The following is a 15,154-nucleotide window of genomic DNA, read 5'->3' as shown; positions in this document are numbered from 1 at the left end:
AAAAAAAAAACCCGGTGGGGGGGGGGGGGGGGGGAGCAGGTAGGGGGAGATAGAAGTTAACTTTTTTTTTTCTATTTTTTTTTTCTTTTTTTTTAAATCATTATATAGTATAGCTGATTATCGTGGCCCTTTACCAATTCCTCCCTTTCCTCCCTCCCTCTTCCCAGACTGAATTTTATTAACATATATTTCTTTCTTTTTCCCCAAATTTCCTTTTAAAGGAAGAGGATAAGAAGAGTAAGAAAACTGGACACACGTTAAAACACTACTGATTAAATACGTTCTTGTCTCTTAAGTTTCCATATTCTTTGCAGCAATGATCCTCAAATGACATCTTGGAAGTGCATTATGGTCTTTAAAAGAATAAAAATTGGAAATCTCAAGATGTGAAACTTATAAACTTTGTTTTCCTGAAATAATGTTGTGCAACTGACTTAGATATTTGTCAACATTTCATTTCCCAATAGAATCCCAGAATTCCTTTACATATTGCTCTCAGGGGCCACTCAAGTTATGACTTTTATGATTTTGGATGAGATCACTTTGCAATGACCCCATTCACTCTACTATCCTCAAAATCTCCTTGCAGAAATACACGTATATATTAATAATTAAATATAATGAGGGGGCACTGGATGAGATATTGCGTTAAAGGAAGAAAAAGGAATGTCAGAACACTGGGTTTAAAATTTGAAAAAGAAGTTCAGGCACCTCTGAAATTATAATGCAAATATAAAAATAAAATGGAAAACTGAGTAATTTCTAAACATATGATTTTTAGACAATTTTTCCCAGACAGTAAAAAAGTTCTGTTTCAACCAAAAAAAAGCCCTTTGCTAATTGAGAACTATACAGTGAAGGCAATGATAGTAAAAAACAAGGGGCAGAGAAACAAAAATGGTGACTAGGCAAAGACTGTGTGGGAAAAAAACGGGCTGTGACCATCAACTGGCCGAGTGGTGCTCAGCAACTCTGGTCTCCAAGGATCCTGCAGAACCATTACTAATATACAAGGAAAACAAATATTCATATATAGCGGTCTTTAAAAAGTTCATGGAAAGATTAGCATTATCTTTTAATTCCATTTTTCCACAAATCTTTTTCAAGTACCCTCATATGAGTAATTTGATAATTTTATTTTACCAGAGACTAAGTGGGTTATCTTGCTAACAATCTTGATTTAAAACAAACAGTTCCTCTTGAACTTTCTACTCTTACCCCCTACTATTTCATATACATTCTATCCTAAAGTTTAAATCTTATTTGGTCCACTAGGATCTTTCCTCTCTAAGCAGAATTTTTTTGCCCATCTTTAATAAAGCCATCCTATTCCTTGATGGAATTCATTTATTCTTTTTGTCTGCCAGTGTCCTAACTATAATTACTCTTCCAACATTATCCTCCATTATATCCCAGCTCATCTTTGTCCTGTCCTGATTCACAGTGCTTGATTGCATTTTGGGGGGTTTTGGGGTTTTTTTTTTTCTTTTTTTGGTGAGGGGGACAAAAAAAACATTACTAATTAAAAGCCTTTTAGCATATACAATAAAGCCAATGGTTGTCAAAGCATTTTGTATTTGTCTCATACATTTTTCAATCCAATTTGTGGTACAGTGACCCTGAAAAGTTGATAAAGGACAAATATTACCCCCTTTTACAGATGAAAAAATTGAATTTCTGAGAGGCTAACTATAAAGGACCATAGAGCAAGCAGCAGAGCTGGACCCAAATTTTAGTCATATGGCTTCTGGGCTATATTACCATGCCCACCTGATCACAACAAACCAAGTTTATACTATGATGCTATAGAAGAAGTAAGTCAAGCTTTTCCATTAATTGACCATTTTTGACAAAGGTCAAATCCAGAGCCCAATTCTAGATGAAATTAAAGCTCAATATTCTCATAAATTATACAGAATTTTATAACCTACACAGCCTTCTTGAGAAGGACAGTCTGAGTTCAGCTGTACTACGAAAAACTGTAAACTTTTTCTGGAAAAAAAAAAAAAAATTAGACTGCAATTTGTAATAAACCAGGAACTTGGGCTTGGATTTTACCTCCAATTTAAAATTAGAAAAAAAACTTCTAAACAAAATTTTTTTAATATAGAGATGTGTTTCCCAGGAAAAGGGAGAGTTACACACACACAAAATAACCCTAGGAAGAAAATGTTCTGGAATTATGTTAAGTGAAATAAACTAGGAACAGAAAGAGAAATACTGCATGTCCTCAACTCATGAGTGGGAGCTAAAAAAAATAAGCAGATAAACTAAAGAAACAAACAGCAATCAAAATAATACACTGAACTTTCAACAGGAGAGAACAGAACTGAGGTTACCAGAGGTGGGAAGCGGGGAGGAACAGTTAATGAGAAATTGGTAAAGAGCTACAAAAAAATGATTAAATTGTGTAATGCTGAATATACTAATTATCCTGATTTTAGCATAACATGTTGCATATTCAATGTGGTACCCCACAGATATGTAAAATTGATCATATTTCAATTAAAAAACAAAGGAAATAAAACATTACAAAACCCCTTGCAAGAAAAAAAAAAATGCTCTGGGATTCATCCCAGGAATATAAGGATGGTTTAACATATGCAAATCAATAAATGTGATATACCACATTAACAGAAAGACAAAAAACCATATGATCATTTCAACTGACAAAAAATTTGACAAAACTGAACAATCCTTCATGATAAAAACTCTTAAAAAACTACATATTGGAGGTATGTACCCTCAATACAATAAAAGCCATATGTGAAAAACCCACAGCTAACATGATACTGAATGGTGGAAGCTGAAAGCTTTCTTTCTTAGATCAGGAAAAAGACAAAAATGCACACTTTCACCACTTCTATCCAACATAACGCCGGAAGTTCAAGCCAGGGCAATTAGATAAGAGAAAGAAAGAAAGGACATCAAATTGGAAAGGAGGAAGTCAAACTGTCCCTATCTGCAAACGACATAATCTTATAAAACTAATAAGAGAATTCAAGAAAGTTGCAGGATACAAAATCAACATGCAAAAAGTCAATAGCACTTCTATACACTAATAGTGAACTATCTGAAAAAGAAATCAAGAAAACAATTCCTTTTACAATAACCACAAAAAATTAGATAAGCAGGAATAAACTTAACCAAGGAGATAAAAGAGAGCTACACTGAAAACTATAAAACTTTGAAGAAAGAAATTGAGGAGGACATAAACAAATGGGAAGATATCCCACGTTCGTGGATTGGAAGAATCAACATCATGAAAATATCCATATTACCCAAAGCAATTTAGGCATTCAACACAATCCCTATCAAAATACCAATAATCTTAGTATTTGTATGGAACCACAGAAGACTTCATATAGTGAAAGCAATTACGAACAAAAAGAACAAAGTTGGAGGCATCACACACTTCCTGAGTTCAAAATTTGCTACAAAGCTATAGTAGCCAAAACCACATGGTACTGGCATAAAAACTGACACACAGACCCATAAAACAGAATAGAGAGCCCAGAAATAAATTCACACATCTACAGCTAACTGATCTTTGACAAAGGTGCCAAGAATACATATCAGGGAAAAGCCAATCTCTTAGTAAATGGTGCTGGGAAAATTGGACGCAGAGAATGACATTAGACCCCTACCACTCACCATATATAAAAATAAACTCTAAATGAATTAAAGATTTAAATGTAAAACCCAAAACTATGAAACCACTATAAGAAAACAGGGAAAATGATTCACAACATGGGGCTGGGCAAGAATATTTTTAAATAATACTTCAAAAGCACAAGCAATAAAAGCAAAAATAGACAAATAGGATTACATTAAACAAAAAAGTTTTTGCACATCAAAGGAAACTGTTAACGGAAGAGACAACTTACAGAATGGGAGAAAATATCTGAAAACTATACATCTGACAGGGGTTAATATTAGGAACAAAAACAATCCAACTAAGAAATGGGTAAAGGATCTTAACAGACATTTCGCAAAAGAAGACATACAAATGGCCAAAGGCATATGAAAAAAATGCTTAACATTACCAATCATCAGGGAAACACAAATCAAAACATCAAGATACCACTTCACTCTGGTTAGAATGATATTATCAAGAAGACAAAAGAAAACAAATGCTGGCAAAGATGTGAAGAAAAGGGAACACTTGCATACTGTTAGGGGGAGTGTAAACTAGTACAGCCATATGGAAAAAAACATGAAGGTTCCTCAAAAAATTAAAAATAGAACTACCATATAATCTAGCAATCCCACTACTGGGTATATACACAAAGGAAATGAAGTCGGTACATCGCAGAGATATCTGCTCTCCCATGGTTATTGAAGCACAATTTACAATAGTCAAGATATGGAATCAACCATAAGTGTCCAACAATGGATGAATGGGTTAAAAAAAATGTGGCATATATACACAATGAAATACTTATTCAGCCATAAAAAAATGAAATCCTGTCATTTGTGGCAACATGGATGCACTTGGAAGTTGTTAAGTGAAGTAAGCCAGGCATAAAAAGACAAATACCACATGATCTCACTCAGATGTGGAATCTAAAAAAAATTCAAATGCTGATATTACGGAGACAGAGAAGGGGAGGAAGGAAGGGAAAAAAGCAAGAGGTTGGCCAACGGGTACAAAATTAAAATTATATAGGGGGAATAAATCCTGGTGTTCTATTGCACAGCAGGGTGACTATGGTTAACAGTTAAGTTGTGTATATTACATAATAGCTAGATTAGGTTCAGATGCCCATACTGGCCAGCCAGCCCCCCAAAAAAATAGCTAGAGGAGAGACTTTTGAATGTTTTCACCATAGACATGATAAATGCATAAGGTGACAGTTACATTAACTACCCTGACCTGATCATTATACAGTATACATATGTATCAAAACATCAGTTTGTACCTCATAAGCATATACAATTACAGTGTGTCAATTAAAATTTTTTAAGAAGAAAATGTTCTCTTTATTCAAAAATAATTTAAATATATGTTGTGTTTAGTTTTAACACAATACTACATAAAATGGTTTTCAATTACTATTTAGTTATATACTCACCCAAGTGTCCCTTTCCCTGACATTGGGGGACTGGGGGGTTTCTGAGTTGGAGGTGTTGTACGTGGCAGCCCACCCATCTTCATATTCTGGGTACTCACCTAAAAAATTTTGAGGAAAACTCAACTCAACTCGTATGCAGTGAAATGAAGTACCACTTGGGGGAAATAATGCTATGCTATTTAACAAAGGAGGGGAAGGTTTAAATACAGGGGAAAAAAATCAGAGGCCATGCATTTCATATGCAATTTCTACTCTATTATTATTCTACAGTTGTACTCAAAGGACTCTTCCTAACATGAGATCTTCAAATGGTTATAAACTTATGTGCAAAGACTATATTTGCCATTAGGTCATCACACCAACAGATCACTGGTTAGACTATTTGATATTACGTTCCATTGAAATTAAATAGGATAACCACAAAAATTTTAGTTTTAATAAAGAATAACTCAATCAGAAACAATAATGCCTTTAAGCAATTCTTTACTTTTTAGAGAGCTTCCTTTGATAGCAAGTGTATCATAAACAAAATACATTTCCCAAATAAAAATATGCAACTTTATGCATATGATCCATTGTAACTCTAAAATTAAAATAAATTATGATATATAAAAAAATGTTTAGTTTTTTAAACTGTGGACCAGCCTTACAATTCAGATTTCTTTAATGTTCTCTTATGAGGGAATCACCTACCTGAAAACTGCTAGAAGTTCAAGGCATGTTCCTAAAACATCTGAACCAGAAACTTAGGGCTGAGGTATCCCCATTCATCTGTAAGCAGCACAAGTGCCATTTGCAAGGTCCTAGTTCCAATGGGAATTAGACCCACTCAGGCCCAAACTGAATGTTACTTCGGGCATGAGAAAGATGTGACATAGTCCTAAGTCAGAGCTGGACCATGACTCCACTCACTGTTCTATCCCCAACTGAAAATGCAAGTGTAGGAAAGATGGGTAATCTAGGAATAATAGATGTCACCAGAGCAGTACATCAGCACTTACACCAAAAGCCCTAGAACTCTGGATATCTTAAGGAGCTCAGAGAAGTCATTCACAAATACAGTTCAAATGCAATCTCAAATTGTTTGAGGCTACCAGTGGGTTAGTTAATGTTCACCATACAGATTCATAACTGACCCTATTATAAGTCCCTAATATTTTGGATTGCCATCTTCAAAACACTTCAAAAAAGAATCTCAACTTTCCTAATAAAAACATCTACATTATTCAAATTATACTTGTAAAATACAATGTAAGACATTATATACCACTGAAATCAGAATACATTTATAGTGTAATTTCAAAATATAAATTTTAAGAAAAGAAATCATAATTGTATACCGAGTATTGAGGCTGTCAAAATTAATTCTGGCTTAGTTGGAATTTTTAAAAATCCTAAAACACTTACTTTTTATCTGAATAGGCAAGAAATAATATATCAAGAAACAAATTCTTCAAATGAATAGCCCAGTGAACAAGTTGCGTGTGATGTTAAAACAATCGTTAATGACAAATGATACCTTTGAAATGTCAAAATTTTTTTTTTTTACAAATCTTGATTATTCATTTACTTTTTTACAAAATTGGCAATATAGTTTTTAAAAGATGCAAAAAAATTTGTTGCATTTAGATAAGTATCTTAAAATGTAAGGTAAGACTGCAAAGCAGTGTGACAGGTTTTCTTCTGTACCTTGTAAGCTGAATTGGAAGGCAATTCCCAGAATTCTAGAAATTGTGGAGACATTTTCATTTTAGAAATGTCAAAATTTTTAAAGTGAAGCATTTATCTGTAATCCTTTTGTTGTTGCTTTTAAACAATAAATGCAAAACAAACCAATTATCAAGTAAGAATAAAAATTAACTTATCCTTGCTCTCCCCCATCAATAATAAGCAGAGGGTATACTAATTATATCTTGAAATGAAAATGCCAGAAGTTTTTTTTAAAAAATCAATCCACATTTGGGGAAAATTATAGGAGTAACATGACAAATAACCAATAGTTCTGAAAACTGTAAATCTTAATTTATGATACTAAAAGACTTTAAAAGTGGTAACCCAAAGTCCTTTAAGCTCAACCTTAAACAACATAAAACCCAAAGTTACTTTAAGTGACGAGGAAGAAGTGAACCAAACACTAAACTATGTCAATTTGCTAGAAACAGGAAGTAAAAGAAGCAGGAATAGAAAAAAGAGTAAAAGAGAATTTTATTCTATACATGGGATAGCTAAAATACTTCAAAACAGCTTTACAATTCTGATTTGTTTTAGGTTTTAATACGTAAAGAATTTTTGTTTAAATTGCAGTATCTTAAATAGGTCTTTGAACTTACTCCAAAAATAATATAAAATAAAGAATCTATAAAATCTGGTGGACATTAAATAAAACTCAATACATTTCATGATCTGTAATCATCAAATTATTGTTTTTGCTTGGTTAATGGGGCTGGATGAGTAACAAATCACTTAAGAAACCAAAATCCCTGTATATCCAAACCATCTAATTTTACACTTCACTGATACTATTAAGCTATTAAGCTGAAAGTTTTTCAGTATTTCCTCAAAGCAGTTTTCCTTTGTGAAAAATGTTTCGTGCTAAGTAAACCAATGAATATGCTATGCAGAATATAAATACTGCCATCTACCTAGAGGAAAAGGATAAACAGCAATAAATGCCAAACAAAATTTATTTATAATAGGTAGAATCTGTATTATAATTAAAGTTAAGAAACTGTATTTCAATCCTAAAATGATTTGGTAAAATATATATATATATTTACTGGATAGCTATCATGCTCCTACAATCTATTCTGAGGGAAGTTTTTAATAGAAAACAACATTTCCTGACAAGTAATAAAACACACGACTAAACTGTATGTGGTAGTGGTGGGAAACTTGTGTACACACACACACACCATAAACTCAGTACAAACCAACACTGCAGCCTCTTCATAACAGTAATTCCACATGAAATATTTTTTTAAACTACAAACATGTAGTTAATGATCCTAAATTTTGAGTGGGAGTGCTTATCACACTTTTCAAAGAATTAGTTGGGAACTGGAATAAAACTATGGTGGCTGAATGCAACAATAATTTCTTTATGTGGGTATATGTTTATTACATAAAGCAGAAAGTCATCAAGAGCTAAGTGAAGTAGGTATTAGGTACAAGGAGGAACAGTAAGGAAAAGTCCCCTTTTTCCCCCTACTGGAGAGAAACCTCCAAAAAAACAAAAGTAGAAGAAATAATTCATTTAGGTGATGAGGGTTATAATGCATGCCACAAATACTTTCCCACTGGCCTATGATGAATGTAGATAATACTAGAGGTAGGAACAGTTCTTTTATGACCAAAGAGTGGTCTAGTCTTCCAGGCTTCAAAGACCCCTACAACCAGCAGCACCACCCATCAGGTCACTTATGCCTTAATATTTTTCTCTACAGTGCTCTTACCTTTCCTGCTCTATCCTTCTTGGTAAATTCAATACCTCCTTGAATCTTGATATATAATGTTCATTACAAATCTCGGCATTTTCCAGCACCCTCTGAGCTTCAGTATTATTTCTAAATAATATCTCTAGTTCATAGAAGACATCATCTCCGCTACAAATCTCTCACTGACAGATGATCTGCTGCAATAAAACAGTGGCAGACACATTCTAAAATGGTATGTGTGGTATACCCTTCATTTATCGACCACATACCAGATTACTAGGTACAAGAGTAAAGCCACATGATAAAAGAAGGGAGTCTTGGAGACACAATGGTCTATAAAAGAATTTTTCTGCTTCTAAGGTATTTTGAAATAAATAAGAGTCACATGATTAAAACAAAAAGGAATGTCTACAAATTCTATAGAAAGCACAAAAAAAGAATTATCAATATAGGAAGAAATTGTTAGGCGAGGTTTCATAGGGAAAAACCTGACCTGTACTGTTAAGTTCAAAAAGAACAGCATTTAAATAGAGAGAGAGAAGAGAAGTGTGTGTAGGATGTATCTGTGTGTGGAATAGTGAATACGGGAAGAAGCTGTGGTCAAGCACGTATGGGCCTTCATTCTCTGACCAATATTATTCCCCATTATAGTCTTATTCAGGACATCATTCTTTGGCTTTCCAGAGACCTCTATCGCTCTCCTCAGAGAATATAGGAGGGGTCTTCAAAAAGTTCATGGAAAGATTTGAGTTATCTTTTAATTCAATTTTTCCAAGAATTTTTTGAAAGTATCCTCATATATCTCTTTTCAGTTCCTAAGGGCTACTGGTAAAAGGAACAAGAGATCCCCTTAGGGACATCAAAGTTGAAACCAGGAATTAAGAGTATGAATTCAGGACAGAGATAAAATTTTTAGTATGAGAGTTGAAAAGACAAAAAGCCTAAGAAGCCAAGAGTCCTAAAATAATCCAGTACAGAGATGAGGGAATAAGAGATTAGGAGAAAGACAGGAGAGAAACAGGCAAAGAAAGTAGTAGAAGAAAACAAGAGTGTAATAGACAAATTTCTGCTTGATTCTGTAAAGTTTCTAAACTTCTGCTTGATTTTGTAAAGTTTCTAACAACTGGATTTTGCCGAAACAGAATTGATGGCTCAAGATTGGAACTGACGGGCAAAAACATATGAGTTTCCCACGGGTTGCTGTCATTACAGAGTTTTTCTTCCAAGTGTTGTGTCAAGTAAATTTTTAAGAGTAAACCCTCAGCTGTACGTGAAAGCTAGAAACAAGAGGGAAATTTTATCATTTCTGCAGGGAATGACAAACACTAAATACTCAAGTGAAAATGTTAGCCCTATTTTTTTAATATGGGATTAAATTATGGATCTTCAAGATCCTAGGCAAAATTTTCAAAAGTATTATATTCTTAACTTGTTAGTTGTAAAATAATCCCTTAACCCCTGCTTATTAATTATACAAAATCTGCTTGGGGAATCTTCAACTGAAATAAATATTACATTAACAAATCAGAAGTCTTTACTATTTTTGATTAAACTAATATGTGTATTTTAAAAACTACTTAGAGTAGAATTGTGGCCACTAGAGGCTGGGAAGGGGCAGAAGGGACAGGAAGAGGTTGGTTAATGGATACGAAACTACAGCTAGATAGGAAAAATAAGTTCTAGTGGTCTACAGCAGTGCCAGACATCTATAATTATCAATAATTTATTGTAGTTCTCAAATGCTAGAGAGCTCAAATGTTCTCATCGCAAAGAAATGATAAATTTTGGGCCGGGCCAGTGGCGCACTCGGTAGAGTGCGGTGCTGAGGATTCGGATCCCATATAGAGACTGGTCCGCTCACTGGTTGAGCGCGGTGCGGGCGTGACACCGAGGGTTGCGATCCCGTTACCGGTCACGAAAAAAGACAAAAAGGGGGGAAAAAAAAGAAATGATAAATTTTTATGATGATGGTATGCTAACTACGCCAATTTGACCATACACACTGTATATATGGAAATATAACTCTGAACTCCATAAATACGTACAATCAATGTTTCAACTAAAAAATAAATTTCTTTTAATAAATAAAAAGAAAAAGTACTTAAGTAAGCATCATTGGTGACAACTTTACTGTTTTCAACAAAAAAATACATCACAAATATATCATATTGGCTTGAATAACAGAGTTTTAAGACTCTTTTTAGTACTAAAATAGAGTGTGGAAATGGAACCAAAGTCACAGGTACATTCCACTTTTATATGGCCTCAGGCACATATTAAAACACTTCCAATATGGCATTCTGTCCACTGGCCTTTTATGCCCTTTGTTATAAAAATATCACCAAATTGTTTTCAAAAGTCTTAAGAATTAAACTCTACAACTTGACCGAAGTTTAAACCAGTTAATACAAATTTCGGATGAAGAGAACAATTAAGCATCACCAGAAAATGCTGTATAATATACCAGAAATTCAACTTTTAAGCAAGTAGGTCTGAGTCAAATCTCATGTGTCTGGTCCCAGAGTATGATGGGTTTGTTTAGAGACTGTCTGAAAAGCATCAAAAGTCTGACAGCAATGGGAGCAAAGACAGAGATTAAAAAGAGCTAAAAAAAAAAAAAAAAAAAAAAAAAAAAAGAGAGAGAGAGAGAGATAAAGGTAGAAGTGAAAGGAAAAAGGGCTAGAACTTAAATATGCTTTAAATCTAAAGCACATATTAAAGGCTCTGTTTAAACAGCTATACTGACTAAAATGAGGATAAGGAACCCACACTCATATTGATCTGGAGACTTCCAAGGCACTTGATAGAATCCACAGGTTTCCAAAAAGCTCAGTTGGAAAACCACTGGACTAGTTTACATTTGTAGTCCCTTCTTACCTTAACATATTCAATTATTCGATTAATCACCCTTCTAAAACCACTAATTTTATATTTCTCACCAGCATAAAAAGAGTAATGATTTGCTATATACTGAATTTTTTTTTCACTCTGATTTTTTTCATACTTGGGTTCACCCAAAATTATTAACTATGTGCCACAGGTTTAGAGAGAAGATAGAGATATTCACAAAAGGGAACAAGAAGGAAAGACAGAGCACTGGCACATTCTAGTTGCTAGATAAACTCAGGATACTCTCCTTACCCTGCTAATTCCACCCCTACAGAGTAGAAACACTTACACAGAGCCATAGTTCTCAGGAATGGAGCTTTATAAAGCAAAGAGCAGGGCCGGCCCGTGGCTCACTCGGGAGAGTGCGGTGCTGATAAAGCAAAGAGCAAATGTATCAAGGGATCTTATATAAGTGTGATTTCCTGTTACATCTTTCTAGAAGCCTTTCAGTTTGCCCTATCTCCCCAAAAATTAACACATCAAAAGCCAAAATTTAAATACAGACTTTAGAGGAAAAAGGCCAAGGCAGCCACACAGCCTGCTTTTGGCCTAGCTCACTGCAGCCCACCTATTTCAAGCAAAAAGAATCCCCTCACAATTCCACATGCCTTAATCACCAATACTTAAGAGTTTGGAGCCAACACTCCAACCAATAACACAAGGAATGTATTTGCGTAGGCTCCTCTGATCAGATCTACAACAAGCAGGTGAAATTTCTGGGGCCATGGAAAGTACTAACTAGTTAATGATTCAGAATTCAGTCATTTTGTCTTCTTGTTATCACTTTCCACACTGAAGACACGGTGAACAATGGGCTATTAGAGTAAAAGAATATATATATTTGAAAAGAAATTATAAAATGTGGCTAAGCAAAAAAGAACAAAGAGGAAATGAATGCTAAGTTTTATGAAAGTAATTTTAGTATTTTATTTGACAGGCTTCTTGAGTATAGTTGAATTATATTAAAATGTTACTGAAACAAATCACAAGAAATATTATCTCTAATTCTTAACTTGTATTTTGTTAAACACTATATAAGCTTTTGATGTTTTGCATATAATATTCATCTTAAAGATGAGTTTTAAAAAACTCTTAAAGTGAGTTTACACTGAAATATATCTTTTATACAGCTATTTGTTTTGCAAACTGCATGTTTTGCAACTGCAGACTAATTGTTTTGCAAAATGCATGATACTGCAACTTAAAAAAAAACCCGTACCACTGAACATTTTCTGTCTCAATTTCTTCACATTAAGAGTTCAAAAGATAACATATTGTTTTCGGGGTGTATAATAAAGCACACCATTTATAGAATAAAAAGTCTATTACACAGGGGGAAGGTTAAATAAAGCACATTAGTTGGCCCTCTAATCCATTATAAAATTTCTATATTTACAAAAATCCAGTTAATTTTATTCCATAACAACCTTTTATGATAAGGTAAACAGTTACATTCATTTTCACAAAATATATTAATACTGCAAAGTAACCATTCATTCAACAAATATTTACTAAGCACCTAATGGGTGTCAGGCACCTTCTAGGCACAAAGGATAGAACAGTGAACAAAAGAGACAAAAAAAATCTGCCCTTAAGGAACATGGAGACACACCACAAAGTTGCAGGACAAAAAAATAAAATAAAGGAGAAATTATTGGTTTTAAAAGGCCAAGTGCCAAATATCTCCTTACTCCCCATATGTAATACTCTACATAAGAACAAAGAATGGAAATCCAGCCCTGGAATCTCTTACCTTAAATCTAAGCAACCACTTAATGCATAAATGGAGCAAATAAAAGAGGTAAGGAAAAAAAGCATTGAAAGGTTAGTTGGAATTTCAAGATGTGAAGAGAAAGGAAAAAAACAAAGAAAAAACAAGTTAAGCATTCAGCATTAACAAAATAATGTTTCAGTAGATTATAGAAAGAGTGGTTAAAGCAGGATGTGTCATGAACAGGAGTTCCTTTGATGAAATTATTTTAAGACATTGTTCTATTCAAAAATTCAACTTTGTGACCCTTAAAACACTAACAGTCCAAACAATGAAGGGACTACAGAGTCCGAAAAGAATAACTTTTTACTTTGAGAATTAAATAACAATTAGGGGGAAATCATCTTTTTATTATATAAGTGTGCAAGCACAAATGTGACGTTTTATATTCTAAGCGTCTTTTTGGCATTAGATTCTGTAAGTACCCTAAAATATTCTATTAACAGTTGTTTGTCTTGAATACATTTTACCAAGTTAGAATAAATTTGTTATTAATCAACCATCCAATTACACATCCTATTTTTAAACGTTCTAATTAGTAAACTAAATGCATGTAGGTATCAATTACAAAATTAAATATCAAATTCCAGATAACAACAGTACTTATATCAAAACTTTTACGAAGAGATTTTAAAAATAAATTTACATTATATATTTTCTTTTTACCTAGATCTACATTAAACTTAGATTTAACTGATTTCCAGCCATAATACTGTGGATGCATTTTTTATTTAAATATGCTTACATCTGAGAAAAAAAAAAGTCAACCGCATGAACTATACAGTTTCATTATAGGCATATATGTACAGTATATTTATTTGAAGTCACATTCCATAAGTCATTGTCTCTCAAATTACTGATCAGATGCAATTTTTAAATAATATTTAGCTGAAGCTCTAGTACCAACACTAACTTAAATAAAATTTACATTCCTCAGTTTTAATTATGGTACTTTATATACACACTAAGCACTCAAATACATTTTAAAAGATAGCCAAAATGTATAATGGCTACACACTCAAAAGCAGTGGAAATATTAATTCACATACTACTTTTATCTATACTATTCTCACCTAAAATGTTGAAATAAAATTATTTTAGAAAAATTCAAAGTACATGTTTATTAACTGTTGTTGTTTCTGAAAACTATTGCCAAAAGACTGCTGATAAATTTTTGAGATAAGGTAAACACTTTAATAACATGCTGAATAATTTTTTAATCAGTCATATTAAATCACCATAAAGATTAGAAAGATTATGCCACACTTATTTACTCGATCTATATGAGGCATTATCATAATTGATTAAACAAATGCAATTCATTCAAAGATGACTGCTTAACTTGAGAATACACAACTAAGAAAAATCAAGAGGGATAAAAGTTATAGTAGCAAAGAATCTTCACAACCACAACTGGGGCAAGACTTGGTCTTCTAGTAAAGGAAAGATAAAAGCTTAATTTTTCAAAGAGTTAGTTCCATTATGGGCTACTGTTTTAAAACGCTTGACAAAAATTATACTTACCTTTACTCCATGTCCAATATCATCTAGAATTGTATAGTCAATAGGTTTTCTAATATAACGAACTGGTCGTTCAAGGTTGGCTGGAGCAATAATCTTATGTGTCCTTGAAGTGTTTTTATTGGTAGTCAAAATACCAATTTCTCTTCTTGCAACTTTCTCTTTATGAATATCAACTGTCTGCAAAATATAATATATAAAAAAACAAAAGCATATAGCTCTGACATCCAGAAAAATCAAAATATAAATGCCCAGAGATTTAATATTGCTATTCATATTCTCAACTATGCTTGCTAAAAATTTTCTCCTTTCTGCACTACTGACTTTCTCCATTTTTAGGCTAATGCAAAGGTTGGCAAACCATGGCCCACAGGCCAAATCTGGCCCATCACCTGATTTTTACAGTCTACAAACTAAGAGTGGTGTTTACTTTTTTTTTTTTTTTTTTTTTTTTTTTTTTTTTT

General features: G+C 33.2%; 1 protein-coding gene across 3 annotated transcripts in view; it reads right to left on the bottom strand.

The window, feature by feature from the left end:
* ABI2 (abl-interactor 2) overlaps window positions 1-15,154 on the bottom strand; it is a 59,611-nt gene that overhangs the window by 34,828 nt on the left and 9,629 nt on the right. For 2 of the 3 annotated variants that reach the window (XM_008582262.1, XM_008582261.1), the window contains exons 2-4: window positions 14,694-14,870; window positions 13,152-13,169; window positions 5,076-5,173 (exon numbers count right to left, since the gene is read on the bottom strand). In XM_008582262.1, the coding sequence (XP_008580484.1) occupies window positions 5,076-5,173; window positions 13,152-13,169; window positions 14,694-14,870 (293 nt within the window). The remainder of the gene's footprint in view (window positions 1-5,075; window positions 5,174-13,151; window positions 13,170-14,693; window positions 14,871-15,154) is intronic. The other variant, XM_008582260.1, reaches the window with a different exon arrangement.

The sequence above is a fragment of the Galeopterus variegatus genome, unplaced genomic scaffold (genome assembly GCF_000696425.1).
Source record: "Galeopterus variegatus unplaced genomic scaffold, G_variegatus-3.0.2 Scaffold2551, whole genome shotgun sequence".
Lineage (NCBI taxonomy): Eukaryota > Metazoa > Chordata > Mammalia > Dermoptera > Cynocephalidae > Galeopterus > Galeopterus variegatus.
The sequence above is the reverse complement of the archived record's forward strand: the minus strand, read 5'-3'. Positions and strand labels throughout refer to the sequence as shown.